Source organism: Rhea pennata, chromosome 5 (assembly GCF_028389875.1).
Source record: "Rhea pennata isolate bPtePen1 chromosome 5, bPtePen1.pri, whole genome shotgun sequence".
Classification (NCBI taxonomy): domain Eukaryota; kingdom Metazoa; phylum Chordata; class Aves; order Rheiformes; family Rheidae; genus Rhea; species Rhea pennata.
In genome coordinates this window covers 24,651,529-24,676,777 of record NC_084667.1, presented here as the reverse complement: position 1 = coordinate 24,676,777, position 25,249 = coordinate 24,651,529, and the positions used below count along the sequence as shown (strand labels likewise).

General features: G+C 37.9%; 1 protein-coding gene across 2 annotated transcripts in view; it reads right to left on the bottom strand.

Moving 5' to 3' along the window:
- Positions 1-25,249, bottom strand: part of SHANK2 (SH3 and multiple ankyrin repeat domains 2) — a 306,101-nt gene that overhangs the window by 175,027 nt on the left and 105,825 nt on the right. For both annotated transcript variants that reach the window (XM_062576509.1, XM_062576510.1), the window contains one exon: positions 23,010-23,123. In XM_062576509.1, the coding sequence (XP_062432493.1) occupies positions 23,010-23,123 (114 nt within the window). The remainder of the gene's footprint in view (positions 1-23,009; positions 23,124-25,249) is intronic.

The following is a 25,249-nucleotide window of genomic DNA, read 5'->3' as shown; positions in this document are numbered from 1 at the left end:
TGTCAAATTCATTCAAAATGAACCAATAGGTAAAAAAGTACATCCAGGACATACACATACAATAATCACGTCACCCTTGCTGCCCAGTCTGAGAACAGTTTAAATTGTCAGAATGTTTCATTTTTTATGTATTCTAAAATAAAAGTTTTTTAAAATAAAAAGTTGCAAACTGCCAAGCCACTTCCTAATTATGTCAATATAAAATGAATTCAGGAATAAAGTTGGACAATTTCAGCTTTCTTTTTGACCTTAAGGCATAAACCTTCTATTAGAAAAGAAAGTAGGTATAACCTGTCTGGGTACCTGAGACACATTAAGTTTAAATGAGGTAAAAACATTTAGAAAGTCCAACTTTAAAAAAAAAAAAAAATCACAGCAGAGACTTGCATGCAAACACTCACTCTTATAAGGTGTGGGCAGGCAGCTTTTATGCCTGTTGTCACACGACAACATGTCATTTTACTGCTTTTAAGGACACACAGGTGAACTAACAGGCACGCAACAGGCAGAACGAATGAAGCTGCACTCACGAGAGAACGGGGGGCTCTGCACTTTCCTGCTTCTTCTCCTCGCCCTGACAGCGCACCAAGAGATTGCTGCTTGCTTCTCTTTCCTTTGGAGCAGGGGCACTAATCCGAGACTTCTCCCTTTACCCTGTTTCAGTAACCTTAGTGACATGCAGTTATTTAGTTATTTGACACTTCTACTCTTATGACAAATTTGATTTTAAGAAACTCACAACATGTTATAAAGTTATGGTGGGAAGGAACCGATGGATGGACAGACTGCAAGAACACACAAGCCCTGCTTCTTTAGAAAAACTGAACTAACAGAAAAGATGCACTTTCTTCTTTGTACACTAAAGTCTTCTATTAAAAATCTCCTGGAATAGGCTACTTTTAAAATTAGAGCCTTAAAAATATCTTAAAGATGAGAGCAATGATATTTTTAACCGTTCTACTGCTTGGTTTCAGCCATATTCCAAGCAAAATGCTTTAGCGCTAGGCAATATAGTTCCCAAGAAATCACTGGTCTCTTAATTTATGAAGAGCAGTAACTTTAATGCCATACATGCGTGTGAAAATATGAAAACAATGAAAGCTACTCCTTCATGTTTCAGGGATGTGGTAAACTGAGGTTCTTAGTATCATGCTCCTTAAATTAACGTATTTATAACCCCCATTTTAAGACTTGAATATAAGTGGCTACTTCATCTAAGAAGCATAAAATGAGAATTCAATTCACATTTTCATTTCAGACTACTTTTCATCATATCTACAGTATTTTTGAGAGTCAAAAACTCCTTGCAGTCCTAGCTGGTGCCTCCCAAGATTGTCCCAAATGTGGACAGATGACAGTACTGCTGTCACACGCTGTGGATGTGGAACTTGCTAGATTGTCAATTAAGTAGTATTTGAACAATAATCAGTTCAAGGTTGTTTATTTTCATTAAAAGCAATTAGCTGGTTAACAAGCTATTATGTTTAGTACATTTTCTATATAATTTGAAATAGTAGCAGTAAGTTCAACCATAAATCCGTCACTTAATGTGGCTCAGTGGCAGGGTCCATGATCCAGAGCCTGCACTGAAAAGGTTCTTCCAGAGGTTCCTCTGAAAGTTTTGGTTTAAAAACAGAAAATTAAATCCTCCCACACACATACACACACAAAAATCCTTTCCAGATTGAGATTCCAGCAATCACAGATACATGGTATTCTAAGCCTACATGTTTAAGTAGTCAAGTAATCTGTTTAAGCTATCTGAAACATTAGGATTAAGGAAGAATGGGAGCTTTGTTGCAGATGAAGCTTATCAGAAAGCCCAGATCCTCTTTCCAGTGCTACAGAGACTCCCTGTGGTACTGCTGGCAAGTGACTGTTTTCTGCCTATTCTACCAGCAGTTTGGCTAGAACATGGATGATAGTAGCCTATTCTACATGGGGGCCCCGAGACACTAACTAATGAATTTTAAATTGGAGTTCAAACAGTCTGTATTACATTACATAAGGGTAATACATTTCCCTGCTTTAACTCAAAGCAAACAGTGGTAGTACAAAACAGGCAAATAAATAAAAAAAAAAAGATTTTTACAAAAATTATTTGCTAGTGCAGTTGCTATGACTGTATGAAAATAACAGTGAGCTGACCTGCTAGTTAAATTTGCATCACTTCTAATATGCCTTGTACATGCCAAAAGGCTGGGGTAAATTGTGCAAACCAAAGGGGTGCTGAAGGCAGAACTTCTCGCTGCTGTCCCCTGATCACGTGCAACACGTCAGCAAAGATGCTAACTACTCTGCCAGAAACTTGCTTTTCTGGTGTGGCTTCCCTCTCTCTCCTTGCATGTTCTAGCCTCCTGTTAGGCAGAACTGACCAGGACTTCCATGAATGCAAGCTAAAAAATCTGTCAAAATCCATTCCAAGAAGTTCAGGCATTAAGGGACGAAAGGCAGACTGGGACATCGGATCCCAGGAAAGAGAGGAGTGCACCTAACCTAGACTGTTTAGCTGCAGTGGATCAGTCCCAGCCATTTACTGTGTGCCTTCCATTTACTGCATGCCTTAGGCAATAAATAATTGCTGTGCCTTCACAAGAAATTATTCTACTTGGAAGTTTCCAAGTGATGAGATGTCCAGCTACACCCAACAGTGAATTTGACAGCACTACAAATTGACCTAGCCACTGAATCAGAAAACATCTTCCAGAGAGACATCTCTAGAGCAAAACCTGCATTTCCCCACATCTAGTTTGAAGAATAAAGAGATGTTATCATCAGAAAAAAAACTGTTCATAATTGCATTTATGTTCAGTTGAGAAACCTCTACCAAGACTATCAGCAAGTAACATTTCTAATCATTGAGCTTATAACATACACACTCTTAAGCTGACATTACTGCTTCTGTGCATAACCTGTGATTTTTTATTAATATATTACTTTTAAAAAATACCTTGCTCTCTCTGTTTGGTTCAGGAGAATATTCCATTTATGTTTGCTAGTCCACACTATTAATGCAGCAGACCATTTCTCAATGCAAAGTCCAAGTTTTTGCATGCAACATTTTGCACGCCAAGCTGTTGGCGTGGAACTATGGATGCTCCAAACACAACTCATGGCTTTTGGCCTGTTGATATACACCCTTCTCCCCAAAATTAACAAAGTACCCATTGCCCCTAAGTACCTGTCACACTGTCATCCTCCCTTCCAAAACTCCACTTTTTTAGTTCTGTATAAATGGGCTCAGCTGCTTCCAAAAATCAAGCCTAGGGACCAATTTTTTCTTTAACTTCCCCACTTCCTCCCTGCTTAAGTTCTGAAAAATATTAAAAACCTGCATTTCTTTCAGATACAGCTTTGGTTTGTCAGAAAGGTCATTCACCATCCATCAGGCTCTCAGGAGCAGGCAGTCCTGCCTGTGCCCTGCTCGCCCCTCTCCCTCTTGGGCAGATACTGTCTCAGCCAACCTTGAGCCTCTTCCCTCAAAGGACCACTCCAGGCTTTTTGATGAGGAAAAGGCCGGGAAGGGGTTGCAGCCCAAAGCTGCCCCCGTGGCACAGGGGCTGGCTCAGCCCAGGTAGTGGCATCTCCGTGGACAGTCCACGCTCCACAGCTTTCCAGCTTTGCTGTGCTTTCAGCATGATTTTGCGCATGCTCATACATTTTTGCATTAGCCATAATAGAAATTAGGACTTTCCTTTCTGAGTTTCTGTGTAGAATTAAGGTTTCTCCTATTTAGTTATATTTAGTTAAATTTAGTTAGTTATATTTAGTTAAATGCAGGATGAGGTATATGTAAACCTCACCTGTAAAAAGAGGGATATCACTGCACATTATTTACAGAATTGTAATTTATTTATCAAGCATTAGAGTCCATTCCCAAATGAGAAGAAGATATGGTGCAATGTACACCTAGAAAGAAGATATGCACATTTTCATATTGTTATAATCGCCAGGTAGATTATCATTAGAAGAGTACAAAGCTCACCTCCTCAAATGGGATCTGATCTTTTTTCTTTTATGATAAATTGTTAACTACTTTTAGGTTCTCAAAACAGCATTCTGTGTTGATGTCTCAAAAAAAAAAAAGGGTGGGGGGAACAAAGGAAAAGAAATACATATATCTCAGATTCCAGGGATATGAGTATCTTCTGCATAAGAACAGATAAAAGAAACGGTAGAGGATTAGGAGAAACAATATACTTTTCCTGATTTGTTTCTTTTTGTGTACTCACCAAGTTAGAACACAAATATTACCCCACTTTTGAGATAACAAAAGTGACAAGAATCAAAGGGTAGAAGTAAGTCTACATGTACCTCTACAATTAGACAGTGTACGTCCAAATAGCTCTCAGATGCTTTTGTCTTCAACAAGGTTCAAGTTTGTTGCTCGCTCCCATAAATAACTTGTGCTAACTTGAAAAGTATCCATGCTTATAACCGTGCTTTCAACATGGGGAGAATCCAGGAAGTATTTATGCTTAATGACACTCTGGAAGAACATCCTTCATCCTTCAATACTGCTTTAATATACTGCAACCTACACGATTAGAAAGTTTTTTTAAAGAAAAACTCTTTGATCTCTTTCTGTTCTAAGTGTGTCTGGTAGTAGCTTTATCTCTCTGCCTTACCTATTATTCAGATCAGTCTAGAAGAAGGACAATTAACCATTTACTGAATTTTTGCTTTTAAAAAGTTCAGTAATAAATCAAAGTAGCAGGAAGAATCTCTGCATACTGTTGTGGTTTAAAAATCGAGCTACGTAAGAATTGAAGATTATTTCCATGTCCATTTCCTGACTAACTAAAACCAGAAACTAAGTGTACTGTAGAGCAGCTGGTTCTGATATGTTGGAAGCATGCATATGAGAAGTACCTACACTAGGTCTACATTTTACAAAAAAGACTCAAATTCAGTGTGATCTAAAAAACATACCCTATTTTTTTAACTAAATTGATCAAAACAGCTTTGCAGGAACCTCTTTAAAGACTCTTAAAGACTCTTCATTTAGATTTCAAAAGTGATGGACAAGTTGCAACATCCCACAAAGCAAGTTTAAGACTTTATAAAATTCTACTGCTTCATTTTTGAAGAAGAATATTTAGAAGACATTTCAAACTTCTGAGTCTATCTGCATGGTGAAACCTTACTGAACACCCCAAAATCCAGCAGCTAAGGTGAAGTATACCTCATAAACATCATTACAGGTCACCTCTGGTTTATGTATTTTAAATGCTTGTCTTTTCAGAACTGAACTCTTGAACACCTAACTGAAAAAAACATCTGGTTAAAGGTAAGGTTTCTAACTAAGTAACCAGTATTACCTGTACTTCTTGGATAGCTGAGAAAATACATGCTAATAAACTGAACTCCTGTTCAATCATGAAAAGGAAATAATATTAGACAGGTTTTCATAAGAATAGAAGCATGACTAAGCACAGACTTGATTACGAGATTACTTAAACTTTAGAAACATCAGCCACTATGTTAGAAATGACCTGCATACAGTTTTAATCACAAATTAACATAAAAAAAACAGATACATTTCATGGCTTAGTGCCACGTATATCTAAAATCACTAAACGTATGGTTCAACATACACACCAAACAGACGGGACGCTGGAGGTAGTGGTGCTCACTGAAACACCCAGAACTAACAGCACTTGCAACCACATTAGCTATTTTGCTTCCCAGGTGTATGTTTTTCCCTACTTACCAGTCTTAGAAGCACTTCCCACTGCAAGCTACTTGGAGTCATTAAGTCCTTCAAGGTCTGAGATGGTGTCTCCAAGTCCTACTAAGTGTCTGTACTATTTAACAGTATTGCAATATGTTTTGGGGGAGTGGGGAACCTGAGCACATTGATTCCCAAGAATAGTATCTTCTATACTAAAATGTACAGGGGATCCTCAGGAGACAAGATCTCACGAAGAGAGAGAAAATAAGCACTAGACTGTTCGTAGGGATAAGCCAGAAAAGATAAAAATTCTGGAGGATTACCTATTTTGAATTGCAGAGCAAGAATGTGTGATCCTTACGGCAGTAACTTCCACCTTCCTGTTTTTCTATGGGCTCTACCATCGTCCTCATTAAACAAGACAACTGAGTTGTGAGAAACTCAAGTCTTCCTTGTTCATCTGTCCTTCTGCTGCCCAGAAAGGAGGTAATACACCTCACCACGTTGGTAGCATACCTCATGATCTTAAAGAAAATGGCATTTAATCATCATGAAAGAATTAAACTGAATGAGTGAGAATATCATATATATTTTAAATGCTCCTAGGAAAACAAACTAAAACTTTTTTCTTTTTTTTTCAAATGAAGCAAGAATGAGAGAGGAACAAGCAAATTTCAGCTGATTTATCCATTTTCCTACCTAATTAGCAACGTTTCTTCTTTTTTTTTTTTTTTTTTTTTTCCTTGTAATTAAGAGCATATTGCAGGGCACACTTCCTCAAATACAGCGTGCCATGTCAAGACTTCTCACTGTTACTCAGCTTCAGGTACTGCCGCGTTTGTAAAAGATCCTTCATTTTATTTTCTTATTTGAGCAAGCAATGAAAATAGAAAAACAGTAGAAAATACATTATTTTGTGCTCATATATCCGTAATAATGATGTCTCAATGTTTGGTTTAGGTGTTTAAGAGCTAAGAGCCACTACAGATCTGGTTAAGGGCTGGGGGGAGGAAGGGATTGAGTGAAAAATGATTCTCAATTAGTTCTGTGTTGGTTTTGATTAGAAAAGAGCAAAGCACCACAGAAGAAACTGCAGAAAGCTTGGCTGTATGGCAATTAAAGGAATAGAGGGAGTAATGACTAGAAACGACCCTGAGCTACAGAAACCTTCTTCATTTAAAAACAAAAATTAATCTTTATTTTATAGCTATATACCATTAAACAGAGATTCCTGGAGATACAGAGTTTTAACTATTTAAAATTAAACTAGATACTACCCTGTCTAACATGCTGTAGGTGACCCTGCTGAGCAGGGAGGTTGGACTAGATGATCTCCAGAGGTCCCTTCCAACCTTACCAATTCTATGGTTCTATGATACTGAGATACTGTCACCAAAGAACTACAGCAACACTAAAATCCCCCTTCCAGCCCAAGGAGCGTGCTTTCCTTTTCTTGCTTGAGCCAGATATTTCTTCTGTCTGAACATTTATTTTATCAGCAGCTAATATCCTACAACTAGGATCATAACCCTACTTGCCAGCAAATAGAAAAATTCAAAGGATTACATTTTTATTCTTATTTTGCCTTATACCTGATCTCTGCTTTTTATCAGCTTTTCTTCTTGCAGCATTAATCTGTGCAGTTATCTACTATTTGCCTGTCTTTTTTCTGGGGTAACCACTTAGCAAAAATCTCCATTATTACCATTATGTTTTTAACCATCTTCTGGATCTTACAAATAAATAAATTCTGGCATAGCTTTTTCTCATAGTCTTTCATTCACTGCATACAACTTTTTCCTGTCTTTGGATGATAGAGTCTTACAAAGAGAGACTTATGATTTTTACAGAAGTACGTTGAACAATTCTTGTATGTATATGCATTTCCTCTCATCCAAGGCCTAAGAAGTTGAATTCACTTCAAGATTTTATACAAGACATAAGCAACACACGGGTTTTGTACTGTGGAATAAACAGAGAAGTTTAATCTATTGGGGTTTAGAGACAGAAGCGTAACTGTTTCTTTTTTGTTTTTTTAAGGGTTGATTTAACAAATGTTAAATAAAATTGCTTCTCTGATTTTTTGAGAGGAAAAGCATGTAAAATGGAAATAATAGCTGCAATTCAAAAAGTCTTTTAATTTTTTTCCTCTATGAGAGTTTTACCAAGATTCCAGTCCTTCCTCCTGATTTTTCATTTTGGTTTATTAAATTTGAATAGCAAAGGGTTGGCTTGCAGCCCTGAATCTAGGAGTGAGCTAAATGTTTGAAGAATAATACAGACATAGTAAGACTTAGGTCAAGAACTTAGTAAAGCTAATATATGCACAACAAGGACAGAGCAACTATTCTGCAGTTTACCAGCATGCATCGCCATGAGTTTTCTATGTTCATTCAACATGTTCTGTCTTTTTAGAGAAACAACCATGCATGCTTTTAAATTACAGGTAGTTAGGACTCCTTCTGTATTATGTCTGTGAGTAGTTTCATACTATGCGCAAGTCCAAAGCTTTGACCTGCTAAACTCAGTATTTATTCACATCTAAGTTAGACTCTTCACAACCAATTAAAAAAAATTGTCATCCCGAAGCATTTTTAAAAAGGCAGGCCAGATGAATCACTCTCTTTAGGTGCCTATCTCTCTCTCTGAAGGGGAAGGGGAGCTGCAGGTGACTAGCTCAGGTGCAGATGCTTATCACATAGATATTTACAGTTAGGTAAGATGAAGCTTGCCCACTGCAGCTTGTGGGCTACATTCAATCAAGAAAACTGCATGCATACTGGAAAAGCATCATGGATCAGGCTAACTGTTTTTAAATGCCTTATAATTGCCATCAGCTTATTGTTGCAAAGTAACGAGTGCTTGCTACCCCCTGCTCTTCAGTGATTGCTGTGTCACTGGATAGCTGACTCAGGCCATAGTTTTATGCAATTCTAACTGATGGGATTCCTGTCCTTCCATTAATTACTGCTTGTTTTACCAACTGAGTCTATTTACAGGACAGCCTTACAAATTAAAAAACTAACTTTTTTTTAAGCACTCTGTTTTTCCCTTTCAGTCCACAGTGCAGCCATACAAAACACTGTGCCAGTACAACTGTGCAGAAGAAAATAGGGAATGGAAATATAAAATTGTAATTGTCAAAGAAAATATTGTCTGAAAAAAACTTGTGCCCAAAAGTGATTACAGCATTGTCAAGAAGGAGATGAAAACTTTTTAGCTCACTTCACAGTTGATAAGCTGATTAATCTCATTGTCCTGCACATAACCACAGGTAACCATGCTTGCACTAGTTTTAACTTAAACCTTTACAGAAATCTTGGATTATTCTTGTGCTTAGGTACTTTCCAACAGACAACTTGTAAAATGCAGCTGTGCTAAAAGCATGGAACCTCTTCCTTTCCCCTTCCTCCTGCAGATTTATTTTGGCAAAAGAAAGACTGGAGACATTTAATCATTTTTTAAACACATCTCTTCTTCTGGCAAAAAGTTTTAAGTGATATTTGTTTTCTCAGTGTTGCTGCTATCTGAGTGGATTGCTTTGGCAATCCATTTTTGTTTTAGCCATGCATATCTTTCATAAAGGATATGAATGTTTCCAGCACATACCAAAATACCACCACTTTCATCTAGAGGAATTTTTCATTATAATGTGGTAGCAAAGACTTCTCCCATTTTCCACCTCCTTGGTACATTATGAGACACAAATCAATAGAGTAGTACTTTTTTTAACTCATGCACATTTACATGAGCATATAATCCAACAGTTTAACTACTCAGTTGTAAGGTGATGTTATAGCTTCCAGCAGTTTCTTGTTGATCTTTAGAAAATGTGTGGAGTAATATAAAGAATTTTTTGATAAATGAAACATGGACACCTTTTATTTAATTTCTTTAAACCACTAACGTGCTGTACAGGGAACTAAATAGAATTCCTTTTATTCTTTTCAGGACAGTAGCCAAAAGCTGTAACTTATTTAAATTTATCTCTGTATAATGTTAAACTTGTGCTTGATATGTGTATAACGCATCTAGAAACATGAGCTAAAGACTCTATGGCTTCCTGTGATTTTCCGATGATAGGTAGAACTTTTTGCTACACAAAAGGCCCAAATAATACCCTGAAGTCCATTCTATTTGTAAATCATCCACTAAATTATCTTGACTATTGCAGCCTTATTTGGTATTTGTAGAAGTAAGTCATTCTTTAAGCTGTTTACAAATTTCTCCCTTTACACCGTTCTGTAGTTTCTGGCTGTGTCTCATGAGACAACCACAATAACTTCCTCAATAGGACAACAGCAAATGACAAATACTCTGTTGTCTAAACCTGCCTGCTTCCACACCACGACAGCTGGCAATTCCGGGCCTGGATCGAAGCTTAAGAAAGGCGGTGGGCATCTTTCGCCGCATTTCAGTGAGCAGACCTGAATTTCCAAACTCTTCTCCAAATTCAAACATGCTTTTACAAATAATTTAGCTAAGCTCAATTATTTAAAATTCAATACATTTTGGTGAGCACGCAATTCGAAACATTTACTCAGGTTTGTCTTTCCTTACCTGAAGGCAAACAATCTACCGATGGCTTAAAAAACAAGACTATCAGTATTGATGTGATACTCTCTCGGTTAGCTCCATGAGCACAGTCCGGGATATTGATTGCCTGAGTCAGTACAGCCCTGGTGTAATAAGTTTCAGTGGAGGCATAACCTTTGAAACCATGGCCACAGGCAAAGCGTTGCAGCTATGCTGATGGGTCCCTTTCAACACTGTCCTGCAGGTAGAAAACTGACTGTGGCAGGAAGATAAGAAGAAACACATTCGGAGACGGAGAGAGCCACCAAACAGAGGGAAAGGAGAGGACACGAGGCCCCCAGCAGAGTAACTTCTCTCTGCAAACTGTGCTGTATTCAGGACCATCTGGGGAACTGGTCAGGACTGGGGCTTGCCACCTACGGCTGATCCAGGCCAATAAAGGGCAAGTCAAGAGTAAAAAAGATCTCCAGGCGAAGAAATTAGACTTTAAAACCTTACCTCACCAGTCTGGGTTACCAGTTCATAAGGCAAGGCGAGACTCCAGAGCTTCCCTTTGATTCAATACTGAAACTAGCAGAGCTTTCTGGCAGGGGAGGTATTTCACTTAGAGGGTTCTCCCTGCAGAATAAAAGCTGCAAGTGGTATATGCTGTAATAACTGTGCAAGGTTTTTAATGAATCAAAATAACATGTTATCCTGCTACTTCTGCTATGATCAGTTACTGTCATCAAGCAGCATATTATCAAGTAGTTTTCTTGCCATTAGCCATTTGCTGATCTCTTAGCAAGCAGGAAAAAAACCCCACTTTCCATCCTCTTTTGTGGCAGGCAAGCATGGATGCAGAAAGCAGTGGCATCTGGGCAAAAAGTCAGAATATGGACTCCTCTACCAGCCACTCCTATTTAGGCTCCATTTTCTTGATCACTTGCAGCATGGTCATTACTATAAGTAGATGCTCTATCATCTTTCATAAATTAGTAGGAAATTTGATCTCAAACAACTGCGGAGAGTTTCAAAAGAGTTTTCAGCTGCTGTTGTCAAGCCTTTTATCTGAACCATTAAAAATAAGAGGTGAAAAAAAACCTCATGAATGTTCACTTAACACAGGAACTACGTGAGAAAAAGATGATTTATTAACACTTCAGAATATGCACAGCTCTAGGATTTACCTTGATTTATGTGAATTGTGTCAACCATTTTAAGTAAATGGACGTTCAAGAAAGTGCTAGGTTATAGAATTAAATAGCATATGCCACCTTAATTAATCCTGAAATATATACATATTCAGAACGATTTTAACAGAAGTTGTACTCTGATATAAATAATATTTGCCTAGGCATATCAGTCAAACCTGATTAAGCAAAATCACTCAAAAATAAACGTAGAATACAAATAAAAGCTAAAAACTATTAACACTTTAAAGAAAGATATTAATAGAAAGAACAAGATGAAACATATTTGATCATAAGATCATAATATATTATGAAGTGCCTCTAATCAAGGAAATAAAAAGAACTACAGGTAGATTAAAATCAATTCTTAATGAAGTTTGACAACGCTCCAGAATTCCAAAGGTGGATACTAAGGATTTTGCTCACTAGCACTCATGGAGATTTGCCAAGTAAATGGTTAAAATACAAACAATTTGAGCCCAGGCTTACTTTGATAGGTTGAAAAAATGTATCAGTATGTGTAGTTTTTTACAAGAACAGTGAGGAAACCAAAATGGCTCAAGACAGAACAAAACAAACCGGACAATGTACTTTGGGAAAAAATCTAGTACATAAAAGGGGTATACCAGGTAATAAAGAGGAGGGTCACTGAGAATCATGTATTGCATCAGTGTTTAAAATTAATTATCAATTATCTAATAGGAAAAGAAATGTGCACACAACCCACTGTCAAATTCCAAGCAAAGATCTTGCAATGGTCACTGCTGACTGCCATACTACGTGTTTTAATACCGTTTATTCATTTTTTTTTCATCTGTCATAATGGTAAAACCACAAGAGCTATTTCACAGTTAATTCACCACTTCAAATAACAAAACACTTTGTAAAATATTTTTAAAGGCTTGTGTAAGTGCTTAATGATGCATAGGCAGTAGTCAGCTGACTGCGCTAGATCTACACTCGGGGAAGACGCTCCACTGGTGTAACTGCCACGGTTCTACTCTACGCAGTGGTGTTGCCTCAAAGCCAGCTTATCTCAGTGTGCCCAGACAAATCTGTGTACAGGTCTTTGCAGAACAGAGGCCTTATGCTGCTGGAATAATAATTTCCTAATTATCTTTAAGATTCTCCCATTTACAATGAGGTGTCTCTGCTGAGAATAGGAGGTTAACAAGCTTCTTTTGCTGCTTGCCTGTGATGGAATAGGTTAGTCAGACACATTCTTCCTCAAAGCTATTTTTGCACTCATTTTGCATCATGGCAGTCAAGATGTGAGAGAAAAGATCAGTTAGTACCTTCAAATTTACTGTAGTCACTGCAGATGCTTTCTTGACTTTAAATAATTTTTGATATAGCGTTTTAAAGATGTAAAATTAAGTGTTATCTCTAGATTACCTACCACTGCTGCTCAAATTCTGCCACAGGCTGGAGTATTCTGTCTTAAGCCAAAAATTGGGCTTAAATCCCTTAGAAGCTTGGGCCACTTTATAAACTATTCCTTTTATAACCTGATTCTTTTCAGGCTTCCAAAGTAATTTATAACGTTAAGAATTGTTGTTAGCTATATATGGTCTTATGTTTTAAAAGTCACTTCATAAAGTCAGATGGACTGGGGATTTGAATGAAAAATGCGAAGGCATCAATGGGAGTAAAAGGAAGATGCTGTAATGACAACTGCGTTCTTCTTGAGACGCTATGAAGAGTTTGCACTTTTTTATCCTGTATGGTTTCATTGTCACGTAGTTGTAGCTACTGGAAAAGATGCAGAAAGAATCAGAAAAAGAAAAAACTGCACTTGTATGTCTGATTTCACAAATGAGCAATCCCAGATGCATTTGAAATGCTGAGTTTCTTTGCATATAAGTTTAATTTTATATTGCTGTGCAATTTATTTTTAGCCTGTTCCGATGCTTTAGAGAATTGTGTTGCTCCTTTTCAGCTGATTAGAGTTATTCCTAAGTGGTTCTTACAAGCATGAGAATCAGAGTGAAAGGGCTGAAGTGCAGGTTGGTGTAGGAACAGAGACAGTAAGATATTATGAATAAAATAACTACTTATTCATAGGTAAAGATACAGACAGGCTTACCATCGATTACAAGCTCTAGACCAAAAGATCCAGACTTGTGTTTTCTTTCTTTCTGAAAAACTATTTTTGCTTTACACTGTTCACAAAAACTAGATTAAACTACGAAAATATTAATACCGAATACTTTATTTTACTACTTCTTCTAATCAGCCTCAGATCATTAGCAGAAGAAAAGCACTATAACTTGAGGTAAAATTAGGTGATCAGAGAGATTAGCTGGTAGGCTCAGTCTTCCACTGGACAGATACCCTTCTTACAAATACTACTTGTATTACAGCTTGGTCAGAAGACCAGTAACCGAAAGACCCCAACATCTTTCAAGGGCAGCAAGAACATACGTTATGGGGATGTGTGGGAAGCACATTACCCCATCCTATAGTCTGACAAAAAGCAGCTCTCCAGGAATGTCTGCTTCCACATGAGCATAGTTGTTGATGGACGGTTCATTTAGAAGGCCTTTCCCAAACTTCTGTTTATCATTACTGAGAAAGCAAATGCTTTGCTCAGCGAAGCTATGGTGCAGAAACTTGCTGCGGTTCATTCTTTACATTTCCACCACTCGAGGCAAAAACTGCAGCTGATGTGCAGCCTCAGCTACAGGGAGTTGTCAGAACTAGCTGAATACTAGTGCAACAACCTGCTACATCAGCGAGTTTTTCCGGACTGGTCTGCCAGCACTTCAAATCTAGTTTCTCACATTGACTTCTTCTTTCTACCCAGGATACAGAGGGTTTTTTTCCTGTTGTTTGATGGAGGGGAATGCAGCTTATGCAGGAATATGGTGTGTAGCATATTGCTGAACCTTCTAAGTCACAGAACAGAACACAATCTCCTTGCAGGTTATCAGCCTGCTGAGTTTTGTAGTCTATTCACATTTTTTTTAAACTATCAATTTGTACACAGGAAACCTATTCTGTAAAAGAAAATTACTTAACGGATAAACGGTTTTCAAAATCGTCTCAGCCCTGTGGTTTGTTGCACAAAAACACAGAAGTGAAAGGAGTGGCAGAAAAGACTACTTTGGTGGGTAGAGCTGTAGATGGTACACTTCAAGGCAGAGGACTTACTGACTGGCATTTGACCTGTCAGTTTGAGCTCTAGGTACAAAGCTTTGATAGCTGGACAATGTTTCTCAAACAGGCATGGACAAACATGGACAAAAATATCTTTTTTTGATTTTAAGTCCCATGTTTATGACCTAGGTGGAGATTGGAAGATACGACACAAATTGCTCGGGTTTGCTATCCATTTTCAAATGCCACATCATCTCACCTTTTACAATAAGCCTGCTTATATGTGAGTGCTTATATGCACTTTTTTTTTCTTTTTACCTAGTTTACTTCTCTGTGTCATACTAAGTCCAGTCACTGTCTCTGCCACAAGTCAGAAAATGTTTCCACAGGTGTAAGACTTCTTAGCTCTTTGCACAACTTACTTCAGAAGGTTTGTAATTAGCTGTGTTTAAAAAAGGAAGCGACCTTTTCCTTTTTTTGTGTGTAAATTATTTTTATACTGCCCCTGTTTAGCCCCTCTACCCACAGGTAGGCTTTGTCCGTAATTGCCGCTGTTCATGTCAAACAGCCTGAGCTCTGCAACACTCATGTCACAGATGCACGGATACCATCTACTCAAGGTAAAATCACCCGGAAGGAGCATTTATCAGAATTTAACTTGCAGTGCTCATCTGATTTATTTACAGACCCTGCTGTTCTGGTGAAACCCGCTTCCTTCCAGAGGTTTTCAGAGTTCTAATAATCTCTAAAATACCTATTCTTGCAATTCTCCCTAGTGAAATAAATACCCAGAACTGATCCTAAGAAAACAAGGAAATGTTATAAAAAGAGATTTTGTTAATTTGGATCATTTATAAAAGGTCGGTAATTAAGGAAAGAAGTTGGATGAAAAGATCTTTTCTAATTTGGTCTTCTAGTGGTGACTTTTACACACATAAGTATATGTGATTAGGGAGTGCTCTTGCTGATGATTGAGTGCTGGCTATCTGTTATGCCAAAAAGGGTATATCTAGTAAACCAAGACTCCTGTCTGAAGCTCTGGACTTCCAGAAGGAACAGAGCTACAGCTTTGAAATCCAAGTTCTACATGTGCAAGAGGACTAGTATCTAGACAGAAACTGAGCAAGGCCTCAGCAGAGACTTTAAAAGCAACTTAAATGGTCCTGCTATGTAAATGCAGCAGCTGAGTGACAAAGATCAGGTGACCCAAAACCCCCAGGAAGGAAAAGGTGATGGCTTTATCCAAGCACTCCAGGCCCCCTATATCATTTTACATAGTCCCTGCTGAAAATAGGAAAGCATATTCTTTCAAGAAACTATGATAAAGTGCACTTCCTTCCTGTGAAAATGTGGATCTAAGACAGTAAGTTTCTTAAACTTACAGCCTCACCATATTAATTTCTGCTTCATTCTGGGATACAATGAGGTGCACACACAGACAGACCAGGTTTCTGGGACATGCTTAGAGTTCTCCTGCCTCATAGCATGCCTTGTAGCATACCACATCAGTATCATGTAATCTAAAAAAAGTAGAAAACAAAGAACATCAAAATGTAACTTCTGGATACCTATCCTTCTCATGAAATGTTAAACAGGATGTCTTTGATATTACCTATTAGCTATGTAAGAGCGTAAGATGGAGGATTTCAGTGTTTTAGAACTTCAGCCAGTCCATACAGGACTCCATCAAGGCTAGAACTTGTGCTCTGGCATGTAACCAGCCATATGTTCAGCTGTTAGCGTGGCACAACTTCCATTTATGCCAACCACTGTTCTTCCAGATACTACCCAGATATGTTTCGGGGGAAAAAACATTTGGGATAGTTCCTAAAAGCAGAAAAGATCCTCCCTGATTTGGGAAGAAAGGTAAGAAAACTTGCAGATCCTATCTGTGGCAAGCCACTTATTCCCTGTGGACAGAAAATAGATCCTCCCCTGTTTTAGCTACCAGGACAGATGTAGCCCCTCTACAGCAAGGCAAGTGCCACTTTGCAAGAAAGAAAATCAATTTTCCAGCAGCTAGATTAAACAGACTGCCTGGGAAATTGATGTGCTAATTACAAAAGGGGATGATGGAAATGGGGAACAAATATGTTTTTATTGAATGCACAAGGCATTAAAAAGTAAGAATGTGTAACAAAGATAATTCTATGCTTTAGTAATCGCAGTTCTGTTTAATAATTTTATTAACACAAATTTGACCTGTTTGGTAACTTCTGAAATTTAGTGGGAATGTTAAAGAATGCAACAACTACTGCCTAAAGCGTATGTATAAGATTAAGTAGGTTAAAAAAAAACAGGTATGAGAACTATAGCATTACTGTAAAATCTGTCACTGTATTTTCAAGTTGCTGGAAAGTCAGTAGCAAGCTATACCCATGTTCTGCAAAAGAAATCACAGCTTTGACGGTAGGTAGAGCCTGCTCCAGAGCACACTAGAGGTGCACGGGTGCATCTGCATTAGCATTTCAGTCTGGGCCAGGAGTATGCTTTCTAAGTGCTGCAAAGGGTGCTGGAGCCCACATGACAGAGCAGCCTCAGAGTTTGCAAATCAGAGTCCTCTTGGAGCAAACGAATGAAAAGGTGCTATTATTCTAACCTGTTGCTGACGGATGTTCAGGCCACAGGCCCCCAGTGGGCCTAGTCTGAAATAAACTCCCAAGACTCCTGTGGTAGAGATGCTGGGTCCCACCATCAACTGTTTCACTCTGTGGATTTGCTTCTATCCTGCTGCATTTCCTAATTTACTATCCTGTAGTTACTAATAGCAATCAGAGTCACTGACTGCATGTAAAAGGCATATAGAAAAGCATTGCTTTGTCAGCTGAGATATTTCAGTCTAGCCTCTATTATATGCAACCATATGCAAAGACAGTATTGTAAAGGACAGCCTGACAAAACTGAAAACTACTTACAGCCAAATGAGCAGAAATATTGTGAGCATAAAGACACAGATGATAGTCGGTAATCATTTGAGAACACTTTGCCAGGTGTCTAAAAAACATCAAAAACATGCCTGCAAAAAGTTAGAAGTACTTAAAAAACTATGACAAACAAAGGCAAAATGCTAACTTCATTTAGTGAAACAGCTTAAAAATAAAGAAAATGGATAGAAAGTTGGGAAGCTGAGCAGTAGGAATAAATTAGAAATAAAGTTTTGTAGAGTATTAGTAGGAGAAGTAAAAGGGCATTTGGAGAAGCTTGCATGTTAAACTGAACAGAAAGGTAAATAAAAGATTTGGATTTGCAAAGAAAACATTTTGATAAATCAAGTAAACTTGTTAAAAAATCAGCTGAAATACAAAGAATGAAGATTTGAAGGTCCTGGGTTCAAGTCCCAGTGGAACCAGCATCAGGAAATCTTTGGGAGGTTGGACTAGATGATCTCCAGAGGTCCCTTCCAACCTAACTGATTCTGTGATTAACTTCTGTGAAATGTCACACCTTATCTTCATTCTTTGATTCAGACATGCTATAAATACTGATAACATGTACCCCCAAGGGCATGGAATAGAAAAATGCATGGAGGATGTGACGGAATGAAAAACCATCCCCAGGAGAATATTGAAAATGAGCACAGATCTCAAGGAAAGGTACACTGAGAAGGCCAAGGCTTGAAGAAATGTGAGAATTAGTAAAAGACAGGCTGGGTTTGCCTTCATTTTAGTACCATTTGTAAAATCTAAGAGCTCTTCAGGCACATAAATATGGAAAAAACAAGGGAGGAATGAATAATATGTAGTAGAGACAGAATGCAATTGAAGATAACTTGTAGCTCGAAAACTAAATGAATACTTCACCTCAGTTACTGGCAACCAGGTAATAAGCACCTCTGATTTCTGAAGGTCATGAAGTAAAAAATCACAAATTCAGCAGAAAGCATTTTTATAGAAAATCTCTCCAGTCAGAGTAATACCCTATGACAGAGGAAAAACAAATGGAAGTACCTATATTTAAGCAGGGGGAAGAAAATTATACCTTTTATTGCTGGGGCAGTTGATTTTATTGACAATGGATTTTTCTGTACTTCATTTCCCATTTGAAGGCATTACATATGGGTTTTTACTATTTTAAGAAGGACAATGAATTTTGATGCGGAGAATAAACTGGTAAAAGGAAAAGCCTTGCACTTTTATAGGCAGAAAAAATTAACAAAGCTATGCCACAGTGTATTCTCAGCAGATGCAGACTCTTGCTGCCAAAGATTCAAGATGACCTGTGATTCTCTGAGCAGCATCAATAGCACTTACCTAATAAATCCTGTTAAGCTGTCTATTAACCGCAGCACCTCACATTTGCATCACTCTCAGTTGCCTTCAGTTTTATACCTATCAAGCTTGCCCTGCACAGAATACTCTTCTACCCAGACTATTTTGTCACAAAAACACAGTATTTTCACACATTTTGGAATAAAAAGAAACTTAAGAATGGACTTAGTTCATTAGTGAATAAAAATGGAAAACCTGTCAATGCAGAAAGAAGAAATGCATATATATTCTCTGTTTGTGTGGGGAAAAACCAAGATGGTGTATTAAGCTCATCTGAAGAAATACTTTCCATTCTAACAATAATTTTGGAGACTGTTAAAAGCTGATCACTAAATCCATGCTTTTTAAAATGAGATGGTACAATGGTTTTGTACCCAGACTTTTTTAAAAGTAGGCAAAGAAGTTTAGTGGAGCACTGATAATGACTTTGTTTATCATTATTCTTTTTTCATTACATCTTGGACTACTGAGGAAACTAAGACTGAGAGAAAGCAGGTACTGTGCCAGCACTGTTAAACGCTAAATGAGACAACCTGGATAATTAAGAGCCTGTAAGCCTGGCATCAGTCCTAGAAAAATAATGGAACAGTTCCTACAAGACTCAATTAATGAAGTATTAAAGAAGGGATAAAGAATTAATGCCACTCAGCATGATTTTTTTTTTTTTGAAAGCAGGGCTTGCCAAGCTAGCATGGTATCTTTGAGAAGATCACAGGAACCAGGTGCCTTTCTGTACTGCCTACTTCTACAGAATAGTCTGGATGGCAATGAAGTTTCCAGAAAATTCAACTTGTTTTAAGAGGTGAGATTATACATCAGCACGACATGAAACACCTGCCCATCAGTTTTACTGGGCATATAGTATTTAATTGTGGTTTGTTTTTTCCAAGAACTATTTATCTTTCTTTCATTTATGGCATGCAAATGACAAGCTACTTACTAAACACAATTATTCAAACTTAATAGTGAAGAGAAGCTGCTTGAAGAAATGCTCCTAAATCTCATTTTTGGGGAAAGAATGTTACTGCCCTGCTGGTTTGAAAATCTCTGAGATTCATTTCGTACACATTAAGATGATCTACTTCCTAATTCATTATCGTAAGAAGGTCTGCTGCTTTGCAAAGTCTATGATGTAAATTCCTGCAACTTGTACAAATTTGTGATGTTTCTCAGCTGACATCCTTTCAACAGTCCCAGTAGGCCTAATTTACTTTCTAATCATTTCACCATGCTTAACACATTTTTTCTAAATTACTTTTGCATTTGCACTTAGAGGGAGTACTGACTGATTTTTTGCTTATAAAGTTCTCACCTTCCACTTCCATTGCTTCCTATGCAAAAAGGAAAAAATTCTCCATACAGTAAATCGGTGATGAGCTGCTTCCAGTTCATATTTCAAAAATAGTATCGTATTCATTGTGGATTTCACATACTTCATATTCGTATTTCCAACTTCTATCACATTACATGGAGAAGTACTATACCTCATTTGTGCCGTCTAGATGCAGGACCAAATGCCACATTGTACACGACAACCCACAAAACAAAAATGTGAATGAACAAGTTCATAGGTATTAAACACAATTTTGTGTTTATCTAATTATATTTTCTTCTCACTTGGAGTAGAAAAGTGAAATATTTAAACACATTAGTCTAGTGTTAACATTATTATTCACAATGTACAATATACTTATAGAAAAACAACTTCGCAGCCAGTAAGATGCAATAGGCATAAACTAGACTAAAAGCTCTGCTGTTTTGCCAAACACATGGTGTAAATTTTCATAGTTTCATGTCACAAAGTCAGTAAAATGTTTCAGTTGATATTCTTTTAACACCTCCAGCTGTGGCAATTCTTTTGCTATGCTTGCAACATTTTTTTCTTAATTTTCATTTTCCTTAGAATGATCAAAGAATTACTTTTTTGCTTGAAAACAATCTTGTCATATACTAAAACAAACTTGTCATATACACATACAATTTTCTTACTATAATATTTCTTGAAAATATCTTTAAGGATCTGTGACAACTAGATTTCTTTACCTTCTTTTTTGTTGAAGAGCCACCCAAATATTATCTCTCTGTGTTATAGCCTAAATCCACTCTCCCCAAATGAGAGACTTGTTTTTGTCCCCTTTTCTATCTCAAAAGGTAAGTGGAAGAGGAAGTGTAACATTTTCACACAGTGTTCAGTTATCCAGAATAGTGTCCCTAATGTCTCACGCACTCATTCTTTCATAAAGTTTACATATCATAAAAGCCACCTTTTTGCCTCCTCTTTTGCTCATCCTTTAAATTCTATTTCAGTTCACCACAACTTCCTTTGTAACCAAGGAAATCAAAATAATCTTCGAGTCTTTTAATTAGTTTGCTGATGATACCAAGCTGGGAGGAGTGGCTGACACACCGGAGAGCTGTGCTGCCATTCAGAGAGATCAGGACAGGCTGGAGAGCTGGGTGGAGAGGAACCTCGTAAGGTTCCACTAGAGCAAGTGGAAGGTCCTGCACCTGGGGAGGAGTAACCGCATGCACCAGTGCAAGCTGGGGGCTGACCTGCTGCAAAACAGCTCTGTGGAGAAGGACCTGGGAGTGCTGGTGGATGACCATGAGCCAGCAACGCACCCTTGTGGCCAAGAAGGCCAACGGTATCCTGGGCTGCATTGGGAAGAGTGTTGCCAGCAGGTCGAGGGAGGTGATCCTGCCCCTCCACTCAGCCCTGGGGAGGCCTCAGCTCGAGAACTGTGTCCAGTTCTGGGCTCCCCAGTACAAGAGAGACGTGGAGCTACTGGAGAGAGTCCAGCGTAGGGCTACGAGGATGATCAGAGGGCTGGAGCATCTGCCCTATGAGGAACGGCTGCAAGAGCTGGGCCTCTTCAGCCTGGGGAAGAGAAGACTGAGGGGGGATCTTACCAATGTGTACAAGTACCTGAAGGGAGGGTGTCAAGGGGACGGGGACAAACTCTTTTCAGTTGTCCCATGCGACACGACAAGCGGCAACGGGCACAAACTGAAGCACAGGAAGTTCTGCCTGACCGTGAGGGGGAATTTCTTCCCTGTGAGAGTGACGGAGCACTGGACCAGGTTGCCCAGAGCGGTTGTGGAGTCTCCTTCTGTGGAGATGTTCAAGGCCCGCCTGGATGCAACCCTGTCTAACATGCTCTAGGTGAGCCTGCTGAGCAGGGAGGTTGGACTAGATGATCTCCAGAGGTCCCTTCTACCCTTACCGATTCTACGATTCTATGAACTATCTCCAGTTTTATACTACTCTGGAGCTATTATCTTGTCCCTTGCCTTTTATTCCATTCTACCCTGCTTATACAGTGCATATACAGAAAAAAATATATATATACCTGTGAAGTTTATAATGACATACATAAAATAATAATGTTCATGAATGAATGATACTATGCATAAATTATAATGCGTAGCCTGTGCAGCCCCAGGAAGTTCTTAATCAATATCTCAAAAATCCCACACATATCAACAGTTAATTTAAAACTGCACACATTTCTGGAGAACATTAATTATGTTCTTGGAGCTCATTTATAATGAGCTTTTAATTACAGAGGATGTCCTCATATCTTAGTTCTTAAACACTGAGAAAATATGAGATGTTAGATAATTCTTAAAATAATATGCTTCAATTTACATCTCTTTTTCTTTTATTATACCAGAACTGTAACGACTACTTGCTTTACTTCAGTCTTGCTTTACTTACGGCAGTACAAATGTATGATAAAGGAAAATTCTGTTTCCTTTGTCATCGCTAATGACAGCAAAGGCAGGCCCTCTGCTCACGCGTGCCTCTTCTAAAATTGAGTAGAGGGAACGTTAGAGAGGTAACAGAGGGAACATTATTGCCATGACCAACCGTTTAATACAGTCCATGGCTATCTCAGTTTGGGAGATCACTGACCAGTTTTCCTTCCACTGTTTAATCAGTCATTCCTCTCCAGTGCAAGGAAATAAACTGCAGCATAGTGCTTTACACAATGTCTGCACGTATTTATCGGTAAGAGCTTTAGCATGAGTTTTCCCTCATGAGAAATACTGTTTGCTTGGAGAGCATCCAGTAAAACCTGATCAATAAGCCCATCTTTATTTTTTTATTCAGCAGCTCAGCTTTATTTAATTCTCCAATTTCTGGTGTTGCACAAAAGCATTGCTGTATAATGCGTTACAATCCAGCCTGCCGTTTTGCTTACCCAGATACACTGCATTTGTCATTGTTAGAACTCAACAGGAACTTGATCCGATTACCTGGTTTGCTTTCATTTGGTTTACACTGAACTTCTTCAACACAGTCTGCAGGAAACCATCCAATATGTCCCCGGGTACTGCCTTCCCAGAATCCACCTTCACCAACGCTTAAAACTAAATGTAGAAAGACATAGGCAGTATTAGGGTTTTTTTTTCTCTTCCCATATAAATACCAAAATTATTTACATAATAGTTCGAATAACATGTTGGTAAAAGCAGACACAGACACAGTACAATAACTCAAATTCTAGTTCCCCAAACACGGGCACAGAATAACCTTTAAATGTGACTCTTCCTGCGTCGTCTTTGGATTCTCCTCTGAAACTAGTTTTGGTCAAAAGTTTCCTTGGCCCTTACATAATTCTTTCTGCTTTCAGTGTTCTCATTTCTGAGAACATCTATCCTTTTATCAAGGATAAATGCATGGTCATATTAAGATCAAAAATTTGTCTCGCCTGTCGCCTGTTTGATTCAAGTTGCACTGCTGAGCCCACATAAAACTGAACTCACACTGAAACTGTTTTATAAAACTGTTTTTTTTTATATATATATATATATATAATATATACACACACAAACATGAATATACACATGTATACACATACATATACTTTATTTATTTATTTATTTATTATCTTAAATGCTTTTTACTTCCTAAGGAAACACGCCATTTTATTTAATGGCTAGCTCCAGAGATTTGAAATGTAGGTCAAGTAATATGAATTTAATGGAGTGGGCATACAGCAAGTACTTGAATATCCCAATAGGTTCATTACACAATGTAGATGCCTTCTGAAATATTTCAATGATTTTTCACAGTAGAACATAATGGCAATGGGGAGGAGAAAGTTTTACCAACAGGAGAAAAAGGTGTATATTGCAGTTCTGATTATCTTGATTAGTCTTATGACTTAATAAGGACCGTGAAAAAAATTTGAAGAATAACAATATCTGATTTTACTATTAAGCAAGTGGAGATGAATTCCATAATGAAAGCTTTTTAAACATTTTCTAAGTACAACATTTAAATAAGTTTTATAGAAGTTTCTACAAACCACAGTATACTCAATATGTATTAAAAGAACATAAATGGACTATTATACAAATACTGTATTTATTTAATATTAAAATAAATGACAGTATATTTTAAAAAGATATAGTTATCGTTTCTAAATAGGTTGATTGGGAATTTAGTTCAGTCATACACAGCTCCTCAGAGTACATCTGTATAAAACACAGTGTTCAGTGCAGAGATCCCCGAGCTACCAAAATTAAGCCAGTGGATGCTGGAATGGCACAGCCCATCAGCTGTGTGCTAGCTGAGCCAGCCAAGCTAACTGGCCCTGCTAAAAATCAAGGATAATTAGACCAGGCACATCTCTTTGCTAACGTATGCATCTGGTTTTCAAGACCTGGGATAATCTCTCTGCAGGGTATTGAGAGATGTAGGCATAATCACTTGCTCAGAGCTACCTTGATAATCTCTTTGCACTGTTAAAACATACCTTACCAGGCTTTAAAATCACAGTCGTGGAGCCTGACTGCAATTGAATTCTGTAGCTGTGGCACAGCTGTGTCTCAGTGGCTTTGAATTCGAACTATTCATGATAGGCCAAAGAATACCCCTGCTAATACGTAAGAAATCTGGCTGGACATGCTCAGACCTGTAAAATTGCATTTAAATTAAGTATTTGCCTGCTTTGTCAATAATGCAATCCTAGGCTATTTGTAATATTACTTACTAACCTTGTAATATTATTGTCATTACCCGTTACTATTACATACTAATGGCTGTCTCTTAACATAAATTTTTAACAGAAAAATATTTTTTTTGAATTTTAAGTCCTTTACTCTAGTAAATCTAGATGTGTAGATCCTATCAACTGTGTGTTTGTAAATCACTTGCAGTAAGAAGCACACATTAAGCCTTGGCACACAAATCCATTAAGGCAAAATCCTACACTCAGATGGGTCACACAATGCACAATTTATCAAGGACCTTTATGACTTTATGTGTCAGAGTAAACTTGTCGCTTTCTAAGTGGTTACAGGATAATGGTGGAGGGCACTGAACTTAGAAGACACCAACTCTACACTGACCATAAACATTTTTTAGCATGACTTTTCTTTAAGTCACCTAATACCTGTTGATACTGTTTACCTAACCCCAACTATTGCAGTTCTACATTTAAATGAGAGCAAAAATTAAGAAACCAGATCTGTGACCTAATGATATTAAA